Below are 20,329 nucleotides of genomic sequence, written 5' to 3'. Positions count from 1 at the left end.
ATGTAAACACCAACTTTTATTTTGGATGCGATTAATCGATTTGACAGCACAAAAAATTACTAAAATTCTATAATTTTTAAAAAAGTATATTTTTTCTATCCACCATTTGAGCAATTATACATTTTTTATTTTAAATTATTTTTTACAGTTTAAAACTACCTCTTTCCCTCACGGCCCTGGAGGAACATGGATAAAGTGTCTGTTCATGGCCGATAGGTGAATCAAACCACTACTTGGTTCATGCACTTTCTGGATTTTGAACATTTGGGATATCAGTGCACTACCCCAAACTAAACAGACACGCATTTACTGATGTTTTTACTGTATTTATTCAGTAGTCAAGACACAGTGGTATTGTATTCAATTTTTTGAACACGTACACAATTTTCACAGTATTGCAGATTATTCTGAAGTGTGTGGATATCCATGTATGACATCAGTATTGAGTGATGGCTTCTATTATTTGAAGCTGTTATTTGTTGGTGACCAATATTGCTGTACATCTCTCACATAGAACATTGACTTAGAAGCAGTACATGTTTGAATCTCTGAATCTTATGCATACATAGCTAATATGTAAATATATTGAATTTATTCATTATTAATGCAAACTTATCTAAAAACAGTATGTTTTGACACGGTGGACAGAAATATGAGTATGTGCTGTACAAAAACAGGTAATTTCAGGTGAGACTCTCCAGGTGTTTTATGAACGCATACAAGTAATTTTTTTCACCCGCACACTATACAATAGAGCTTTGAAATATTAGTAGGTACATTCCACACATTTCCATATCATATTCCCAATTCATCTCTCTCACACTCTCGCTCTTTTCTGTGCAATATATACAAAAAATAATTACATATCAAAATTGATAAGTGCATAACTTATTCACAATGAAAGTGTGCTGTAAACAGACTCTGGACATCACTTTGCTGAGAGGCAGGAAAGCAGACATATTTGATCCTCTCTCAATGAATATGATCTCAAAATACAGTGGATCCTGGTGATAAATCAGCTTTAACTTGGATCATCATGATTTACCATAAAACTTTATCTTAGGTATTACTGGTCTAAAATGTAAAAACACAAATTTTTATGAAATTGAATCTGATATTCCTTTAGAAATCTATTTGATAAAGCTGATTTAGATTTGAATAATCAACATACAAACTGCCCGTCATGCTTTACTCATGCTGGTGTGTTTTTGGTTTTCACAAGCACACCAACTATTTACAAAGGCGAGTCTTTCACCAGCACTTGGCCAGCGGAGCAAGAGGCAATTTCATTCGTCTGCTGGGGCTGAAGATATCCCTCGCTTCCGTCTCTAACCTCACGCCCGGCACCTTAAAGATGGACACGGCTGACGGAGAAAGAGAGAAGGTTAGGAAAAGAAAAGACCTAAGATTGCATAATCTCTTTTCATCTTGAGTCAGTGTTGAAAAAGGTTGCCAGTTTTGACAGAAACTAAGAGGGATTTAACTTTGATCTTGTCTGAAACGGGACCGGATTAGCCTTTGAAGCTGGAATTGCGTGCATTCCGCTCATATAGTGAAATTCTCCAGCACTTACTGTCCCTTAGATGCATTAACGGAGGTGGAAGAGTGTTGAAATATGGGTGCAGCAATGCATCCTGGGCTGAAATCCTGTCTTTTGGAATCATCATCAGCATCTGCTGGGCCAGATCCTCCGTCTTATAAGGTAACTGAGCGAGTCTGAGCCAATGTACACACACACACACACACATACAGAGAGCTATGGGTCAGACATCCATTAGAGGGGGTTGGTGGAAGGGAGATGAAGACCGCTATACAAAAACCCTTCTGTTCCCACTCTGAGCCAATACACACACACATACGCGCACGAGCATGAATGCATGAACTGGTCTTACCTTTTCCAGACATCTCGGAATTGCTGGGGCTTGCAGGGCAGGAACCACTCTACAGGAACACAAAGAGTCCTCTTTTAGCTTAATAGACCACCAAAACATCCAACTCTGATCAGGTATCTTCACTCAGAGCCTGTTAAGACAATGAGCCACGAGACCATCTTTGAAAGCCTTCATCATTTACTATTCCTTGTGTTCTTCCAAACCTATATGACTTCCTTTCTTCTGTGGAGTTCAAAAAGAGACATTTGGCAGAATGTTCACGCTGCACTTTTCCATGCAATGGCAGTGAGTGGTGACTTGGGCTTCCAAGCTACAATTGAAGTCGGAATGAGATGAAAATTTATGCTATAGATCTTAAAGGGTTAGTTCACCCAAAAACGACTTCTGTCATTAATTACTCACCCTTGTGTCGTTCCACACCCGTAAGGCTTTCGTTCATCTTTTGAACACAAATGAAGATATTTTTGATGGAATCCGAGAGCTTTCTGTCCCTCCATTGGGAGCAACGCAACTTACACATCCAAGGTCCAGAACGATAGGAAATACATCATTAAAGTAATCTTGACTTTAGTGGTTAACCTCAATTTTATGAAGCGACACGAGTGCTTTGTTTGCACAAAAAAAAAACATAATTTACCTCTATATTTACAAAATAATATTCTCCAAAGCGCGAGCACAGAACAACTTCCGGACTTGAGTCAACACAACACGCGTGCGTTGTGGTGCTCCCCCTACTGAATTGCAGGTCAATATTTTTGTAAATAAAGTGGTACATTTTGTTTTTTGCGGAAGCAAAGCACTCATGTCACTTAAAATTGGGGTTAAACCACTGGAGTCACATGTATTACTTTAGCGATGTCTTTCTTGACCTTGAATGTGTAAGTTGCTTTGCTCCTAATGGAGGGATAGAAAGCTCTTGGATTCCATCAAAAATATCTTCATTTGTGTTCTGAAGAAGAACGAAGGTCTTATGGGTTTGGAATGACATGAGGGTGAGTAATTGATGTCAGAATTGTCCCTGAACTAACCCTTTAAGGTAAACAATTTATCCATTTACTTAATTTTTTTTGGAGCTTGTAATGTTATATCAGAATGTCATAACTTGACCTTCCGGTGAAATGACAGACTTCTCTCTGGTGACAAATGTCAGACTTCTCCAATCATTTACAGTGGTTCTCTTAAACCCCACCCCTTTACAATTGACTGCAAGCTTGCATTAATTCTTGAATGAAACGCCCACCACATCTCAAAATCCAATGATGGATTGAATCAAGTTCCTGCTCTACATTTGTTTCTTTTACAATAATTCATTACACTCTGATGAACATCACAATATGGAAGAAAAGATCTGTCGCTACTTCCATTACTTTAAAGAAGCATAAAATACAGCATAACTCAAGTCTTATTTGTGCTTCTCTATATTCAACTGTTTATGAGCCGCATCAGAACCAATGGCAACTAGTATCACTACTGTCAGATAACATGTGCACAAAATGTCTCGATTTAATCAAGGCAAATGCAAAAAGATGTCTTTGTTTTTTTAAACAGTTTTTAATAACACCTGAGCTCATGAAATTACATTATGAAAACATTATTGCAATATAATATATTGCAATTTAGTTATTCATTGTCTGTGTTTTAATGTGTCGTTTTAGAAAGACCTTATTTGCAATGTGACACACATTTTGACTAGCACGTAACTTAGTTTAAGTTCACTCCTGATTAATCTCATGTGTTTGGGTGAGTTAATTAACCCGCAGACAAAACGTTTCAGTTTACAGATGTTCATTCACAGCACCAGTAAACTAGACGTAAATAGCACAAGAGCTGTGACGGACACTTTTATGGTGCTTTTTGGCATTTTGTTTGGAGATGAAAAGAGCAGCATGAACATTCTGCTGAATTTCTCCTTTTGTGCAATTTTGTCATTATTTACTAAAACTATTCAAAATAGTATACATTCATTAATTGAATTAAAGCTAGAGTAATATAAAATACAAATATTAAATGAAATACTTGAGCTTAAAAATGTTAAACAAAAATGAGAAATGTTGTCTTGGCAACTAATTGAACTAAAATAAGTTTAAGTTGAAGTACTAAAGTTACTAAAACTGAAATAAAAATGAATTAAAGCTAAACAGATATATAAAAAAACCAACCTAATAAAATGCACATATCAAATTTGCTAAAACTTAAATTAAAATAAAAACTGAACATTTAAAAATAAAAGCTAATTCAAAATATTAAATAGTATAATACTAGAGCTGGGCAGTATGATGATAAAGAAACATGTAAGAATAAGAAAATAAAGCGCAGGAAGTGTTTGAAGATTCATAAAGCAAAAAAAAAAAAAAAAGAATTCAATGGAGTACTGATGCTCACTTACAAACCTGAAGTACTAATTTGTATCTTTGTTCCGTTTATTAATAACAAAGATAAAATAAAATAAGAAAAATAACTATATTGTAATACATATCTAGTTAGTGAGGGTGCAGGCTATCACATCATTAACGCATGGCACAATCTGATTGGCCTCTGCTGATCCTGCAGCCAATGAGATTGCTTGCTCAACCTTTAAAAAGTCTGGTTCTCTGTTTGCTGTAATATAGTCCTGCTGCATGCTATCAGAGTTCCTATGAACCCCCCCCCCCCCCCCCCCCCCCCTACATCTGCTACAGGATTTATGCATGTCTAATTATGCAGCATCAGCATATCTTACATGTTCACATACTTGCAGACCGTACTTGTTTTGCAGCAGCAATAATCAGCAGCAGCAGCGTAGCAGATCTAGTCCGCCAAGACCAAATACAGTAACATTGCCATATTCGATAACATGCTAAAACTATTCAGAGAGTTGTCAAAATATCGACTGAAATATCGTTATCGTGAAATAAAATTCCTTGTATCGTGAAATAAGATTTTGATCATAACGCTGACCCCTATATAAGAGTGTATAAATAATCCTAAAAATAACACTGCTTTTTTAACTTCCATTTGGGTAAACTATTAATTTAAGAACTTTTATTAGCATTCAAGGAAACATTCAAACCACTCAGTAATGTTTTTTGCTATAAAGAGCTTTTGAAGAACCTTTATTATGAGTGTCCCTCTGTCAGTGGCTGTGGTCACGGGCCACCCGGTCATTCTTGGCTGAAACCTGAAGCCACACTTACGCTTCAGCACACCTGGATATACCTGAGAGACCACAGCGGGTTCCTTTAGCTTCTCTCCAACACATGGTACACACACACAGAACAGCCTGGGGCTTGGGTAAACCCAGATTCATGGAGAAACACAGCAGGGAAGGCCTGCCAGCAGTTTACCTACCACACACATCATCTCCATCAGTACCCACACACTCTAAATGAGGCATATTTCCCAAAGCCACCTCACATTGCTCATTTGTGCACCTGTGTAATGAGTTTGCACTTTATTTCCAGGACTGCAGTGGAAAGACATCAACCCCTTTCCTGCATGAGTGTGTGAAGGTGTGTGTTTGTGTCTGACTCGAAGGTGTCAAGTCAACTCATGGCCAACAAAACCACTAACAGAACACCTATACACATAAAATGATTTATATTGGAAACACAGCTTCAGCACAACTTTGTGAATTTGCTCTAGCAAATTTCTGTTTGTATGACTGCATGTTATTAAAACGACAGACCCTTGGCAACAAGGTTTCTAGCCACACATAGGCACAGGCACACACACACACACACACACACACACACACACACACACACACACACACACACACACACACACACACACACACACACACACACACACACACACACACACACACACACACACACACACACACACACACACACACACACACACACACACACACACACACACACACACACACACACGCACGCGCACACACACACACACACACACACACACACACACACCCCATGTCCTCATAAACCATACTGTATATACAAGGGCACACACACACTGCATATAGATAACGGTGTATATTTGTAGCTCTAACTCTAAATTAATGGGTACATTTGTATTTACTGAATGTTTACAAATCAAAGAAATTAAATCTGTAAAAAGTGTGCATGTGCAGGTAAAGTTCACTAAAAAATAAGAATTCTGTCATCATTTACATATCACTTTCTACCATGCAACACAAAAGTAGAAAAAAAAAAAAATCTGTGGTGTACAAATTTCAAATTTGCATATCAACCATATTTTTTTTTAAATGCACAAGTAAGTCATTTTATTGTGAATGTGCCAGACTTCAGATTTATTAGCTGCTGTATGGCAAATAACAAGAAAAATTGCAGCAACCAATAAAACTATTTTGCCCTACAACCAATGTGTTTATTATTACAACAATAAATTAAAATTGTATGATAATAAATACCAGTTTGCAATGTCAAGCAGCATAAACAGACATTTATTGTACAGCTAAAATAACTGGAACCTCTTGACACGGAAGACTTGTACATTCAAGTTACTAATGGCCGCACCCACTTTTATGTTAAAAATAATGGATAGCATATTATTATATTGTCTATGTTTCAGCTGATAACATACAAATAGCCAACATTAAGATTCTACACAATTCCATTCAAATATATTACAATAAAACCCTTAGTTAGTAAAACAAACACAATGATTTATCTCTCATCCACCCGCGACTGATTGGAATGTTATTTTTTTATTACTTGGCCCGCCCGATCGGTGAATATAACTGCGAACCGTACACACACACACACACACACACACACACACACACACACACACACACACACACCGCACATTAAGAAAGGAATGTTATTTCACTATTTAAGATAGCCCGTCGGCAGGCCGTTTTAAAAACATTTTAAGTAAAAGAAAAAATAACAACAACAAAATCATTATCCAGTAAATCACAATCAACTGGAAAAGTAATGTGACCGTTAAATATTGTTGTGGACAATGATGGGCCTTGGAATCAAAATGGTTGAGAACCACTGATGTAAAAGGAACCATCAAAGTTGCCCGTATGATTTTTAAATTCCAAAATTAAGAGGCCAATAAATCATGACTGTCCATGCAAGAATCAATGGCTTTGACGTCAATTATATTTGAGAGCTATGATTTAGGGGGAAGAGTATCAATGAATAACAACTTAATTCGAATCAAATCATTCTTTTGTGTTCCATAGAAGAAAGAAGTTTTGAAATTGCATGAGGGCAAGTAAATGATGACAGAAGTTTCATTTTGGGATGAACTTTCCCTTTAAGGACCTAATTCTTCCTGATCTAAGTCCTAAAATTACTTTCATTGCTATAACATAATATAATCAAGCTTATATTAAAACATTTTTTTTACCACATGAAGTACATACTAACACATACCCTGGCGCAAGCATTTAATGAATGAGAAATCTGTTGAGGCAGGAAATCACCTCTCATAGCAGACACATCTGTGAGATTACAGTACAGAGACAGATGAAAGAAGGATTTTGCACACACCTGGTTTGTAGTTTGGCAGATCACTGACACCTGGCCAGCTCTCCTCGGTCGGGACCCCGAGGACCTCAGAAGGAAAGAAGAGGAGAGATGAATATCGGTGAGGAGAGGAGGATAAATAAAAGGATGGAAGAGAAATTTCACACGATAATAGTACATTCCCAAAAACAGACTCACTGTCCAAATCTTCAGCAGCTGCTCAAAGACATCAGCAACTCCAGGAAACGCTGGTGACCCCTGTAGCATCTCAATAAAAATGCAGCCGGCTCCCCTAAAGAGACAAATGTACACATCATATACTGTATACTTATGAGTCAGACATTACTGTTGCTCTCACTATTATGAACCTTTCTTAGAAGAATGAGGTGCAGGGACTCACCAGATGTCCAGGGCTGTGGAGTAATCAGTGGAGCCCATGAGAACATCTGGCGGGCGGTACCATAATGTCACGACCTCGGCTGAGTACGTTTGGCACGGTATGGACTTAGATCGGGCCAGACCTGAAGCAACAAGAGGCCCACCGTAGTTTAGAACACATGATTAGTTAGCGTGTGTATGTGTGTAGTTTAAATGAAACCTACCAAAATCGGCTAATTTGAGTTCTCCCAGATAGCTGATGAGCAAATTCTGAGGTTTGAGGTCTCGATGCAGAATTCTTCTGCTGTGAATGTAAGACAATCCTCGCAGCAACTGAAACATGAAGAGCTGAAGAAACAGAGAGAGTGTGAGGATTCCAGCTCATTATTTCTGACGTTGTGTGTTTTTGTGCAATTATGGGTTTGTTTACCCTGATGTTGTACGAGTGAAGTCCGCCAGGATGCTGAATCATATATTGAGCCAAATCTGTTTGCTGCAAGAAAGATGTAAAATATGCCAGACAGACGAAAAACGAAACAACAAAATAATCTTGTAAGGCGACGTCTTAGACTCACCACGTACTCAAAGACAAAGGTGAGAGACTCTCGCGTGTGGATGATGTCGTGGAGCAAGACTATGTTGGCATGTTTAAGGCCTTTTAACAAGGAGGCTGGGAATAATCACAAATAAAATAGGCATATGGCATCAACAAGTGCAGTACGATCACATATTTAGAGGGGAGTGGGGTGAGATGATCTACTTTTCACTTTTTCACTGAAAAATGAATGAAATTAGTCCATTATATACACCAGCGTTCAAAACTTTGGGGTTGGTAAGATTTATTAATGCTTTTGAAAGATGTTTCTTATGCTCACCAAGGATGCATTTATTTGGTCAAAAAAGAGAAATCAAAAAATATATTTGTTTCTATATACTTGTATATATATTGTTTGTATATATACTATATACACTCACCTAAAGGATTATTAGGAACACCTGTTCAATTTCTCATTAATGCAATTATCTAATCAACCAATCACATGGCAGTTGCTTCAATGCATTTAGGAGTGTGGTCCTGGTCAAGACAATATCCTGAACTCCAAACTGAATGTCAGAATGGGAAAGATAGGTGATTTAAGCAATTTTGAGCGTGGCATGGTTGTTGGTGCCAGACGGGCCGGTCTGAGTATTTCACAATCTGCTCAGTTACTGGGATTTTCACGCACAACCATTTCTAGGGTTTACAAAGAATGGTGTGAAAAGGGAAAAACATCCAGTATGCGGCAGTCCTGTGGGCGAAAATGCCTTGTTGATGCTAGAGGTCAGAGGAGAATGGGCCGACTGATTCAAGCTGATAGAAGAGCAACTTTGACTGAAATAACCACTCGTTACAACCGAGGTATGCAGCAAAGCATTTGTGAAGCCACAACACGCACAACCTTGAGGCGGATGGGCTACAACAGCAGAAGACCCCACCGGGTACCACTCATCTCCACTACAAATAGGAAAAAGAGGCTACAATTTGCACAAGCTCACCAAAATTGGACAGTTGAAGACTGGAAAAATGTTGCCTGGTCTGATGAGTCTCGATTTCTGTTGAGACATTCAGATGGTAGAGTCAGAATTTGGCGTAAACAGAATGAGAACATGGATCCATCATGCCTTGTTACCACTGTGCAGGGTGGTGGTGGTGGTGTAATGGAGTGGGGGATGTTTTCTTGGCACACTTTAGGCCCCTTAGTGCCAATTGGGCATCGTTTAAATGCCACGGCCTACCTGAGCATTGTTTCTGACCATGTCCTTCCCTTTATGACAACCATGTACCCATCCTCTGATGGCTACTTCCAGCAGGATAATGCACCATGTCACAAAGCTCGAATCATTTTTAAATTGGTTTCTTGAACATGACAATGAGGTCACTGTACTAAAATGGCCCCCACAGTCACCAGATCTCAACCCAATAGAGCATCTTTGGGATGTGGTGGAACGGGAGCTTCGTGCCCTGGATGTGCATCCCACAAATCTCCATCAACTGCAAGATGCTATCCTATCAATATGGGCCAACATTTCTAAAGAATGCTTTCAGCACCTTGTTGAATCAATGCCACGTAGAATTAAGGCAGTTCTGAAGGCGAAAGGGGGTCAAACACAGTATTAGTATGGTGTTCCTAATAATCCTTTAGGTGAGTGTACTTGTTTCTATAAATTTTTTTAATAATAATCACAAAATTTAACCATTAATCATATTTCAGTCACAGACATCTATATATTATGCTTCCTGAATATATATTTAATTGACAACAAATTGTATTCTTGATTGCATGGACAACATAATTTATACACATACAGGCGCATTTTACCCCACTGTCCTGTGTGTGTATAAGCACTTTTGTTTCTTGGGTGTGTGTGTGTTATGCTCTTGCAGTACCTTCTCTAATAGCTGTGAATGGAATTCCTTCTTCGGTTTTCATGTGAATCACCTTTAAAGCCACAAGATGACCATTTATCCTGTCAGAAACACAGAAAAACCTCAGCATAATCCATAAACATACATCTACTTGTAAACGTTTACCTGAGAAAGTAGAATAAACACCAAAATTGTCCATTAGCTCTGCTGTGAGGATATTTATAAGCTAGAGTACTCTTAAAAGTGACACATTTAAGTTGTAGAAAATACACATTTAAAATGTCAGCAAAAAAAGTCTTTATCTTCTATTTTTTGTCTGATTAAATGTGAAGAGAATGTGCCCTTGGTCTAATAACGACATGACAATAGTATGCAGCAAATCATAGTTCATGACTGTGAGGTAAATTAAAGCCTATTGGCTGTCAATAAAAAGCCTAATGACTTTCAATGGAGGGAAAGAAATCTCTCAGATTTCAATAAAATGATCTTCATTTGTGTTTCGAACAAAGTCTTAAGGGTTTGGAATGACATGAGAGTAACTGATGAAGGAAGTCCATCAAACAATTCATGAAAGAAACATTTTACCTGCTGTGGGATTTAATCATCCGTAACTGAGGTAACATTGTTCCACATAAACAAGCAAAACATTTGCTAAATGTAGCTTTCTATTCTAAAATGGGAGCTGTTTCTCATTAAAAAACAACATCAAACTGCCTATCAGTTGAAGCCTCAGGCGGGTATCCATATGTTGTAAGATGACCTTATAAAATGAATCCATGTAAAACAAGCTGCTACAGAAGAACTCAAGGAATGCCTACAGGGAGGCAGTGAAAAGAATCATTTGCTGTCTATTATACAGAAGAACAAAGCCACAGGGTGGTGTATCCGAATAATGTGCTTGCCAACTGCATAAATGTTGTCCTACAGGCAACATCTAACTGAGGTCTAATAATTATACTATTAATTTGCAGTTTGAGTGTGTGTCTGTGTGAGTGTTTACATATGACTACTAACCTGCTAATTCCTTTGTAAACTGTGGCATATGTGCCCTCTCCAAGTTTTTCTAAATTAAGATAAGACGTTGCATTCCCAAACTGCAGACCAGTTTTCTGTGAATAAAACATACACACTGTTATTTCGCCAAACAACAGCCCTTGAAATGAATGAGCATGTTAACTGATTTTTCCAGGTAGCTATTATAGACCGTCTTTAGTATACATTTTCAACTAAAAGTCACTAAACAATAAATGTGTAACATTTTCATGTTAGAGCCTATATGTCATTTTATGCAAACTAACAAATAGCACTTCTGAAGTAAAAAAAAAAAAGTCTATATAAAATATATAATAATATAAAATAATAGTGAGAATTTTTTTTTAATGGAACAGTTTGTTGTACTTTTATGGCCCATTTAGTTACTTTTTGAGAGAATATGGAGCTCATATGCAAGGAGAAAAAACACATCAAAACAAACCCAAACGGAGCAAAATAATGCAATTAGCTACAGATGTTATTCATATAGCCAAAAAAGGAAGAAATTATGATCATATTATGAGACTACTTAGATAAAATGCATATAAATATCAGTTGTCACTCTATATCTTCCAATAATATGTCTTAGTAATATTATATTTAAATGCTTAGTGTTATGATCAAAGCTCTGTAGTTTTTATACTGGGGGGAAAAACATATAATGCACTGCAGTACAACGATGATTAAGAGATGAACAAATAAAAGTTCCTCAAAAGACTGATGCATCATATTTGATACAGTTGCTTCAGCCCAGTAAATGTTCATCTTGAAATTTTAGTAACAATATAAAAGTTATTGTTAAGTTTACTTAATAAAATCATGAAAGATTTCAGAGCAAAAAGATGTGTAATAAGTCCTGAAGGGGGACGTTTTACAATTATACTAAAAGGCCTTTTATTTGTTAAAAAACTATAAACCATCGATCAGATGGCAGAAGGCATGTAGTAGATTGTGCACAACAGGTTTTTCCATAAAGTTTTGATCATTCAGAGTCCTTATAAATGAATGCATCTAATATTATACAACAGCCTTTATAGGGTTAACATTACATTCAATGTGACATAATTACAGTTTGTAATAAGTAACGTAAAATCACTGTGTAGCTGTGGTGTGGACATGCTTAAATCACATGTTGTGTATTGCTGTATGTCTGAGTTGTATTAGTGTGTCCCTCACCCACTGGAACTCTTGCTGGAAGCTCTTTCCTCCCATAGGATCGCTGTTACTGCGGCCCCTCTGAACTCTGAGCCGTCGCACCTGCAGCGTGTGAAACCAGTGCGGCTGTGGTTTCTCCACCCCGTCCAGCTCACCCAGCTGAAATAGGAGACAAAGATAGAGAGAAAGAGATAAACGGGGACAGTTTGATCCATATTAGATACAGTGTGAGATGTTATAACACCTTGTTTCGCTGATACAGCCATCTTACTGTATCCATCACATCTGTCTGTGTGTGTACGTGTGTAAACTGTGTCCTCATATTCAGGTGGCTTTAGGATTTTCATTTATACCAGCTCAGAACTGTACATGTGCTGTACATGCAGATTAGATGATTACAGACCTCACAGTTCTTCAGCAGGGAAATGCATACTCTTATAGGCGGTCAAAAGTTTTCTTCATGTTATAATAAGTCTCTTGTGCTCACCAAGGCTGGTTTTATTTGATTACAAGTACATGATCCTTCAGAATTCATTCTATTCTAAAACTCAATTATTATTGGTGCTCAATTATTAACAATGGTTCTCATTATTATCAATGCTGAAAACAGTTTATGCTGCATAATAATTTTTTTTCAGAATGATGTGATTAATAGAGTTCAAAAGAACAGCATTTATTTGAAAAAGAAATCTTTTGTAATATTATAAATGACTTTACTGTCACTTGAATCAATTTAATGTGTCCTTGTTGAGTATTAAGTATTAATATACATACACTCACCTAAAGGATTATTAGGAACACCTGTTCAATTTCTCATTAATGCAATTATCTAATCAACCAATCACATGGCAGTTGCTTCAATGCATTTAGGAGTGTGGTCCTGGTCAAGACAATCTCCTGAACTCCAAACTGAATGTCAGAATAGGAAAGAAAGGTGATTTAAGCAATTTTGAGCGTGGCATGGTTGTTGGTGCCAGACGGGCCAGTTTGAGTATTTCACAATCTGCTCAGTTACTGGGATTTTCACACACAACCATTTCTAGGGTTTACAAAGAATGGTGTGAAAAGGGAAAAACATCCAGTATGCAGCAGTCCTGTGGGCGAAAATGCCTTGTTGATGCTAGAGGTCAGAGGAGAATGGGCCGACTGATTCAAGCTGATAGAAGAGCAACTTTGACTGAAATAACCACTCGTTACAACCGAGGTATGCTGCAAAGCATTTGTGAAGCCACAACACGCACAACCTTGAGGCGGATGGGCTACAACAGCAGAAGACCTCACCGGGTACCACTCATCTCCACTACAAAAAGGAAAAAGAGGCTACAATTTGCAAGAGCTCACCAAAATTGGACAGTTGAAGACTGGAAAAATGTTGCCTGGTCTTATGAGTCTCGATTTCTGTTGAGACATTCAGATGGTAGAGTCAGTATTTGGCGTAAACAGCATGAGAACATGGATCCATCATGCCTTGTTACCACTGTGCAGGGTGGTGGTGGTGGTGTAATGGTATGGGGGATGTTTTCTTGGCACACTTTAGGCCCCTTAGTGCCAATTGGGCATCGTTTAAATGCCACGGCCTACCTGAGCATTGTTTCTGGCCATGTCCATCCCTTTATGACCACCATGTACCCATCCTCTGATGGCTACTTCCAGCAGGATAATGCACCATGTCACAAAGCTCAAATCATTTCAAATTGGTTTCTTGAACATGACAATGAGTTCACTGTACTAAAATTGCCCCCACAGTCACCAGATCTCAACCCAATAGAGCATCTTTGGGATGTGGTGGAACGGGAGCTCCGTGCCCTGGATGTGCATCCCACAAATCTCCATCAACTGCAAGATGCTATCCTATCAATATGTGCCAACATTTCTAAAGAATGCTTTTAGCACCTTGTTGAATCAATGCCACGTAGAATTAAGGCAGTTCTGAAGGCGAAAGGGGGTCAAACACAGTATTAGTATGGTGTTCCTAATAATCCTTTAGGTGAGTGTATATAATGTATATATTTTTTTATTTACTTACCCCAAAATTTTATATGGCAATGTATCATGGTTTCCACAAAAAACTTAAGGAGCACACCTGTTTCCAACATTATAATAATTTGAAATGCTTCTTGAGCACCAAGATTTTGTATTTTTTATTTTAAGGATCATGTGACACTGAAGACTGGAGTAATGATGCTGAAAATTCAGCTTTGCATCACAGGAATAAATTACATTTTAAAATATATTTAAATAGAAAAAAGTTATATTAAATTGTAATAATATTTCAAAATATTACTGTTTTTACTGGGAAGGGAATCTGGAGGAGGATGAGGAGCAGGCAGAGGGAGACCCCAGGAGATGACCAGGGAGAAGAAGGTGGGTGGAGCCAGAGTAGAGACGGGGGGACCAGAGGATGACCCAGAGCCATGACAGGATGAAGGCCCATGGCGGAACTCTTGGAGCTTGGCAGAGCCAAGAATGGCGACAAAGGACACTTGGTGCTGGACGACGAAGACTTGATGCTGGACAACAAAGACTTGCCGCAATGTAGACGACTTGGAACTGGGCTTAAAGGGATAGTTTACCCAAAACATTTAATTCTGTCATTAATTACTCACCGTCATTTCGTTGCAAACCCGTAAGACCTTTGTTCATCTTCGGAACACCAATTAAGATATTTTTTATGAAAAAATACAACGTAAACTGCGTAGGAGAACGGCACAGCTGGAATGATATTGTTAAATAAAGTCGTTATTTTTGTTTGTTTTTGCGCACAAAAAGTACTCTCATCGATTCATAAAATTAAGGCTGAACCACAGGAATCACATAGCCTGACTTCGTTATACTCAATTCTAGTCAGAATATGAGTCTGATACTGCTTCATTGAGCTGTGATTATGGGGCGTGTTTCAACCGAACCAGGAAAGAAAATGCCTCTGCACTCAATTGGATAGACCTACAACCAATCAGAGCAACGGAGCGACGCATAGTTGTCAATAGAACTCAACTGCACGCACGCTGGAAGAAGTAGAAGAAGAAGATGACAGTAAACGATCTTAGCCGGTGTTGTAAAAAATTATTTAAGGATACAAAGAGTACTTACCAACACAATCATCATTTTTGAGAGAAATAGTAAAGGTGAATGCATATACGAACAAGTTCTCCGTTAAGGATTATAACGAATTCAACCCAAGCGCTCTTTGGTGACGTGGATGGTTACGTTACTGTTGATCATCTGTCCATCATCGTATAAAGCCCGTCCTGACGATTTCATTGGTCCGAACAGCTCGGGTTCGAGCATAGTTGCTCCACAACGGATCAAGTCCAGACCGAACTTCCCGACCTCGATGTTGTGGGCAGGGCTTAGTTCGGCTGGCGCCTAGGCTACGAGTCACATGGACTATTTTAACAATGTTTTCATACCTTTATGGGCCTTGAAAGTGTTCATTAAATTGCTGTCTATTGAGAGTTTTGTAACAACATGAGGGTGAGTAATTAATGACAGAATTTTCATTTTTGAGTAATCTATCCCTTTAACCAATGATGACTGAGACGACTTGGAAGTGGGCTTAACAAGCATCAATAAAGACGACTTGGAACTGGGCTTAACCAGAGATAATGAAGATGACTTGGAACTGGACGGAACCAGCACTGACTGTAGAATAGTACTGACTGTAATAAATATTTCCTCATCCAGCTCATCCAACACCTATTATGTCGAGCTCCAGCTTTGTTTAAGCACCTTTTTTGCAGTGGTGCTGTAATTTCAGCAATTTCAGGCTATTGGAACACTACGCAGCCATGGTGTATTTTTGTAACAACAGCAGACGAAGCACTAAGTTGTAGAGCAGATGATGTCAGAATGTCCTGACATAGAAGTCCCTTTTAGCACTCGTGTTCCCTATTTCTGTCTCTTTGCCTAAATCTGAGTGATTTCATTACAAGGGGACAACTGACACTCTCAGAACGGACTTCAGGTTTAGCTGTACAGAATGTGCTGTAACCAGACAATAATATCTTCAGTGAATTTGGAACTAAATGGCTGTACATTGTATCTTAAGACTCCTCTTCGATCATACTTTTGACTCTCAATATTTGCTTTGGCAACGACACAAGGACACATTTAAAAAAAAAATCATAAACATTATTTAACCCTTTGACATTACATTAAATTAGAGACACGTATGATACAGTATTCAAAATAATCTGAAATATTTCTCAATGGCATTACAAAGTTAATGACATGTTTATGAGACATTCTTCTATGATGTTAGAAATGTCAATGTTATTGTAATTCAAAGGACAAGACATCATCATTTATCCGTTTGATATCACACACACTCTGTGAGTCTGTCTCTCTCTCACACACACACACACACACACACACACACACACACACACACACACACACACACACACACACACACACACACACACACACACACACACACACACACACACACACACACACACACACACACACACACACACACACACACACACACACACACACACACACACACACACACACACACACACACACACACACACACACACACACACACACACACACACACACACACACACACACACACACACACTCATCTGACCTCAGCAACTGGGAGGGAGGACACACTCCAAGTTTTTGATGGTTTTTCTTCCGTTTTCTTTGCTTCTTTTATCTCTTCTACTCTCATCTCAAACATTTCCTCTTTCGCTTCCCTTCTGACTTCATTTGTTTTATCTCCACAACACCAACATCTTCTCAAGCACACGGACGCCCAGACCCGCATTCTCCACAGGAAATCGTCCATCTCCAAATCTTCTCCTCTCTCACTTACTCTCTTTATCTGTGATTAAGCCCTATAACTCATATGACTTGCATGGGAAAGTGTGTGCGTGTGTGTGTGCGTGTCTGCAGGCCTGGTCTTATGACTCCATCTCCCATCCATGAGAGCCAAACACAAACAGCCATGTTATATTTGTAAGGGGAACAAATGCATCCATTCAACCGCAAGAGAGAAAAGCATGATGGGACGGACAGTGAGAAATGGTGATTGTTAGAGAGGAATAAGAGAATAAAAGAAGTTTGAGAGAGAAGACACATCTACATCTATACAGTGGTTTTCAGACTTTATAAAGACATTTCTTAATTGCAATGTTGGTGCACGTGGTGGGAGCGGCGGGACTGAATATGTGTAAGTCTCCAAATATGTTTTGTGGCCATTGTATCTGTGTTTAAGTATGTTTTTCTATTCTCATGCTCTGGTGAGTCTGGTCATTACTTGAAGGCAACTGGGGTTGCTGAAGTGTAATCATAGAAAGAGAGAGAGAGAGAGAGAGAGAGAGAGAGAGAGAGAGAGAGAGAGAGAGAGAGAGAGCACATGACAGATGTTTTCTGTTCTTTATTGACTTTGGTTATCTGGACTCTGTGTCCAGATGGGACATACTCGATTGGGCCAGGAATGAGACTCCAGTTACTGACAGGAGAAAGTGTATGTTGTGCACAGCTTCGTACTGAATTATGTGCGGTATATACTGTATACTGAATTCTGTAAAAAACAGCATGTAAAACATATTTTTGGAATAATAAAACATGCATTGTTGTCACATGTTCATCAAAATAAAATGGTTATTGTGCACCAGTTGGAACAGGGGCTTTTTTGCTCTACTTGTATACTGAATATTTTAGCAAAGACAGTAGATAGTATGCATACAGAAAATATGCATACTCTGTGTACTAGAACTAAAAGTAGAATGGTAGTCATTCCACATAGCCTCTCTATCTTTCCGCCAGTAGAGTGCAGTGCTGCATTTCTTTTCCTCAACTGTCTTGTTCTTTTGCCTTTCCTCATCTCTCTCCTTTTCTCCCCCTGTAGGGGTTAGTGCTGTATTTCTTCCTTCCACCTCCGGCTGTCTTCTGACCTGCCTCTCTGGGTGGAGGGATGTTTGTTTGTGCTCATAACATGTTGTGTAATGTCATGTCAAGAGTTCTTACCTCCTCATAGCCCAGATGTCTTTGCTTTAACCCTGTAAAACATAAAAGGGCAGTTTAGATGGACCACAACACTTTAAATCGTCCAGATGCATTGTTTTCGCTGTGGTACGCTTCATGTGTGATAAATGGCTTGAATGTTTGAAATGGCTTTATGATGATATTTAAATAACTTTTCATAGGAACAGTAAAAATGAAATCCTACTACTAGTTACTACTATATCAGATGAGTGTGTGTGTGTGTGTGTGTGTGTGTGTGTCTGTGTGCTTATCAAGTGCATGTAAGAGAGTATATAAATTATATTTAATTTACATATTTATATTATATTTAATTATATTTTAGATATTTAATAACTATATATATAATAATATTTAATATATATACAATATTATATGTACATTTAAAAACATGTATAAATGAAAGTAATATAAATGCAATAAATATGATTATATAAAATATCATATATATATATATATATATATATATATGTATATACATACATACATACATACACACACACACACACACACACACACACACACACACACACACACACACACACACACACACACACACACACACACACACACACACACACACACACACACACACACACACACACACACACACACACACACACACACACACACACACACACACATTATTATTAAATATAATATGGTCCCCACACGTAATCATAGATGTAATCACATGCATGTTTTAAAAAAATATTAGTAAGTAATAATTCAAATATATGTAAATACAAGTACACTTTGCATTGTATCATATGATTAATTTAAATGTTAGTACACAGTAGTTAAAGACACTTATAAACTGGGACATATAATGTAAATATATAAATTAAATACAAATGAAGTATAAATATAATAATATTATATTATGTAATTAACACATTTAAAAAAGCTTTCATTTTAAGGACCATGGAGGAAGAACACATAATTCTCCAGAATTCTCAGTATATAACTGTGTGATATGCGCACACACGTGTCTGTGTGTGTGTGTGTGTGTGTGTGTGTGTGTGTGTGTGTGTTTCCAAAGTCCCCACAAAGATGGCAATATCCAAAATCCTTGTGGGGACATTTTTTGGCCCCCATGAGGAAAACAGCTTATAAAAAATATGTTTTTTGAAAACTTTAAAATCCATCTGTGATGGGTAGGTTTTGGGGTAGGGTGAGGGGGTAGCATATACAGTTTGTACAGTATAAAAATCTTTATGTCCATGGAAAGTCCCCATAAAACATGGAAACAACGTGTGTGTGTGTGTCTGGTATGATAACGCAGGTAGAAGGTGAGTCACGCTCAGTGTTTAAGCTCCTGACGGGAGAGGCGAACAGGAGCAGGTGGTTGTGAACAGGGGGTCTGAGATTTACCCTTCACCTTCATTTAAATTTTAACAGCAAATACAACACTAAATGGGATCAGCGAACAAAGAGAGAGAAATGGACAAAGAGAGAAAGAGAAAGACCCCATGATCGTAGTTCAGTGGATGGGTGCTCTGTAGAACAGCCCACAGCTATTAAAACGTCCATTTCGGTGATGTATTTGAAAGGTGTCTCTAAAAGGGTGGAGTGCATCTGCTATGTAATGTGTGATCAGATATGTTCTGACAGCCAGTCACAAGGAAATGAACTCTGTTTAGGCAAAAGCTACAGGGAATATAAAAATAAGCCTTTCTTTGTAAGTTTTAAGGATCGATGTGACTGCAGGAAGACAGTTCTACCCTAAAACTGTCCAGCAACTTTAACCATGTCAAATAGCATCTCTGTTGAGAAGAATGTTTTTAAAGATAACGTTTCTTTAACGCTAGAATGATTTAAAGCCCACTGCAGAGACGGCTGCAATTTATTTCTGAGAGACTAATACCAAAAATAGTTATTATTATTTTTATATATAGGAAGGATTTTATTAAGAGATTTGATTGCATTAATGTTGATATAACTACATCACATTAGATGATTGAATTATAAAGCCCTGCATGTTGACCCAGAAGACTGTATGTCTCTGTTGG

General features: G+C 38.1%; 1 protein-coding gene across 3 annotated transcripts in view; it reads right to left on the bottom strand.

Moving 5' to 3' along the window:
• cdk15 (cyclin-dependent kinase 15) overlaps window positions 1-20,329 on the bottom strand; it is a 47,916-nt gene continuing 27,587 nt past the window's right edge. The window contains exons 1-13 of one of the 3 annotated variants that reach the window (XM_079840279.1): window positions 16,915-17,167; window positions 12,339-12,476; window positions 11,145-11,239; window positions 10,152-10,231; window positions 8,299-8,393; window positions 8,154-8,216; window positions 7,948-8,071; window positions 7,746-7,866; window positions 7,544-7,637; window positions 7,370-7,433; window positions 1,893-1,941; window positions 1,574-1,716; window positions 1-1,364 (exon numbers count right to left, since the gene is read on the bottom strand). In XM_079840279.1, the coding sequence (XP_079696405.1) occupies window positions 1,252-1,364; window positions 1,574-1,716; window positions 1,893-1,941; window positions 7,370-7,433; window positions 7,544-7,637; window positions 7,746-7,866; window positions 7,948-8,071; window positions 8,154-8,216; window positions 8,299-8,393; window positions 10,152-10,231; window positions 11,145-11,239; window positions 12,339-12,476; window positions 16,915-17,118 (1,383 nt within the window). In that variant the 5' untranslated portion in view covers window positions 17,119-17,167 and the 3' untranslated portion in view covers window positions 1-1,251. Of the gene's footprint in view, window positions 1,365-1,573; window positions 1,717-1,892; window positions 1,942-7,369; window positions 7,434-7,543; window positions 7,638-7,745; window positions 7,867-7,947; window positions 8,072-8,153; window positions 8,217-8,298; window positions 8,394-10,151; window positions 10,232-11,144; window positions 11,240-12,338; window positions 12,477-16,914; window positions 17,168-18,302; window positions 18,335-20,329 lie in introns of those variants that run through there. The other 2 variants (XM_079840281.1, XM_079840280.1) reach the window with 2 other exon arrangements.

Source organism: Gobio gobio (assembly GCF_949357685.1).
Source record: "Gobio gobio genome assembly, chromosome: 17".
NCBI classification, from domain to species: Eukaryota; Metazoa; Chordata; class Actinopteri; order Cypriniformes; family Gobionidae; genus Gobio; species Gobio gobio.
The sequence above is the reverse complement of the archived record's forward strand: the minus strand, read 5'-3'. Positions and strand labels throughout refer to the sequence as shown.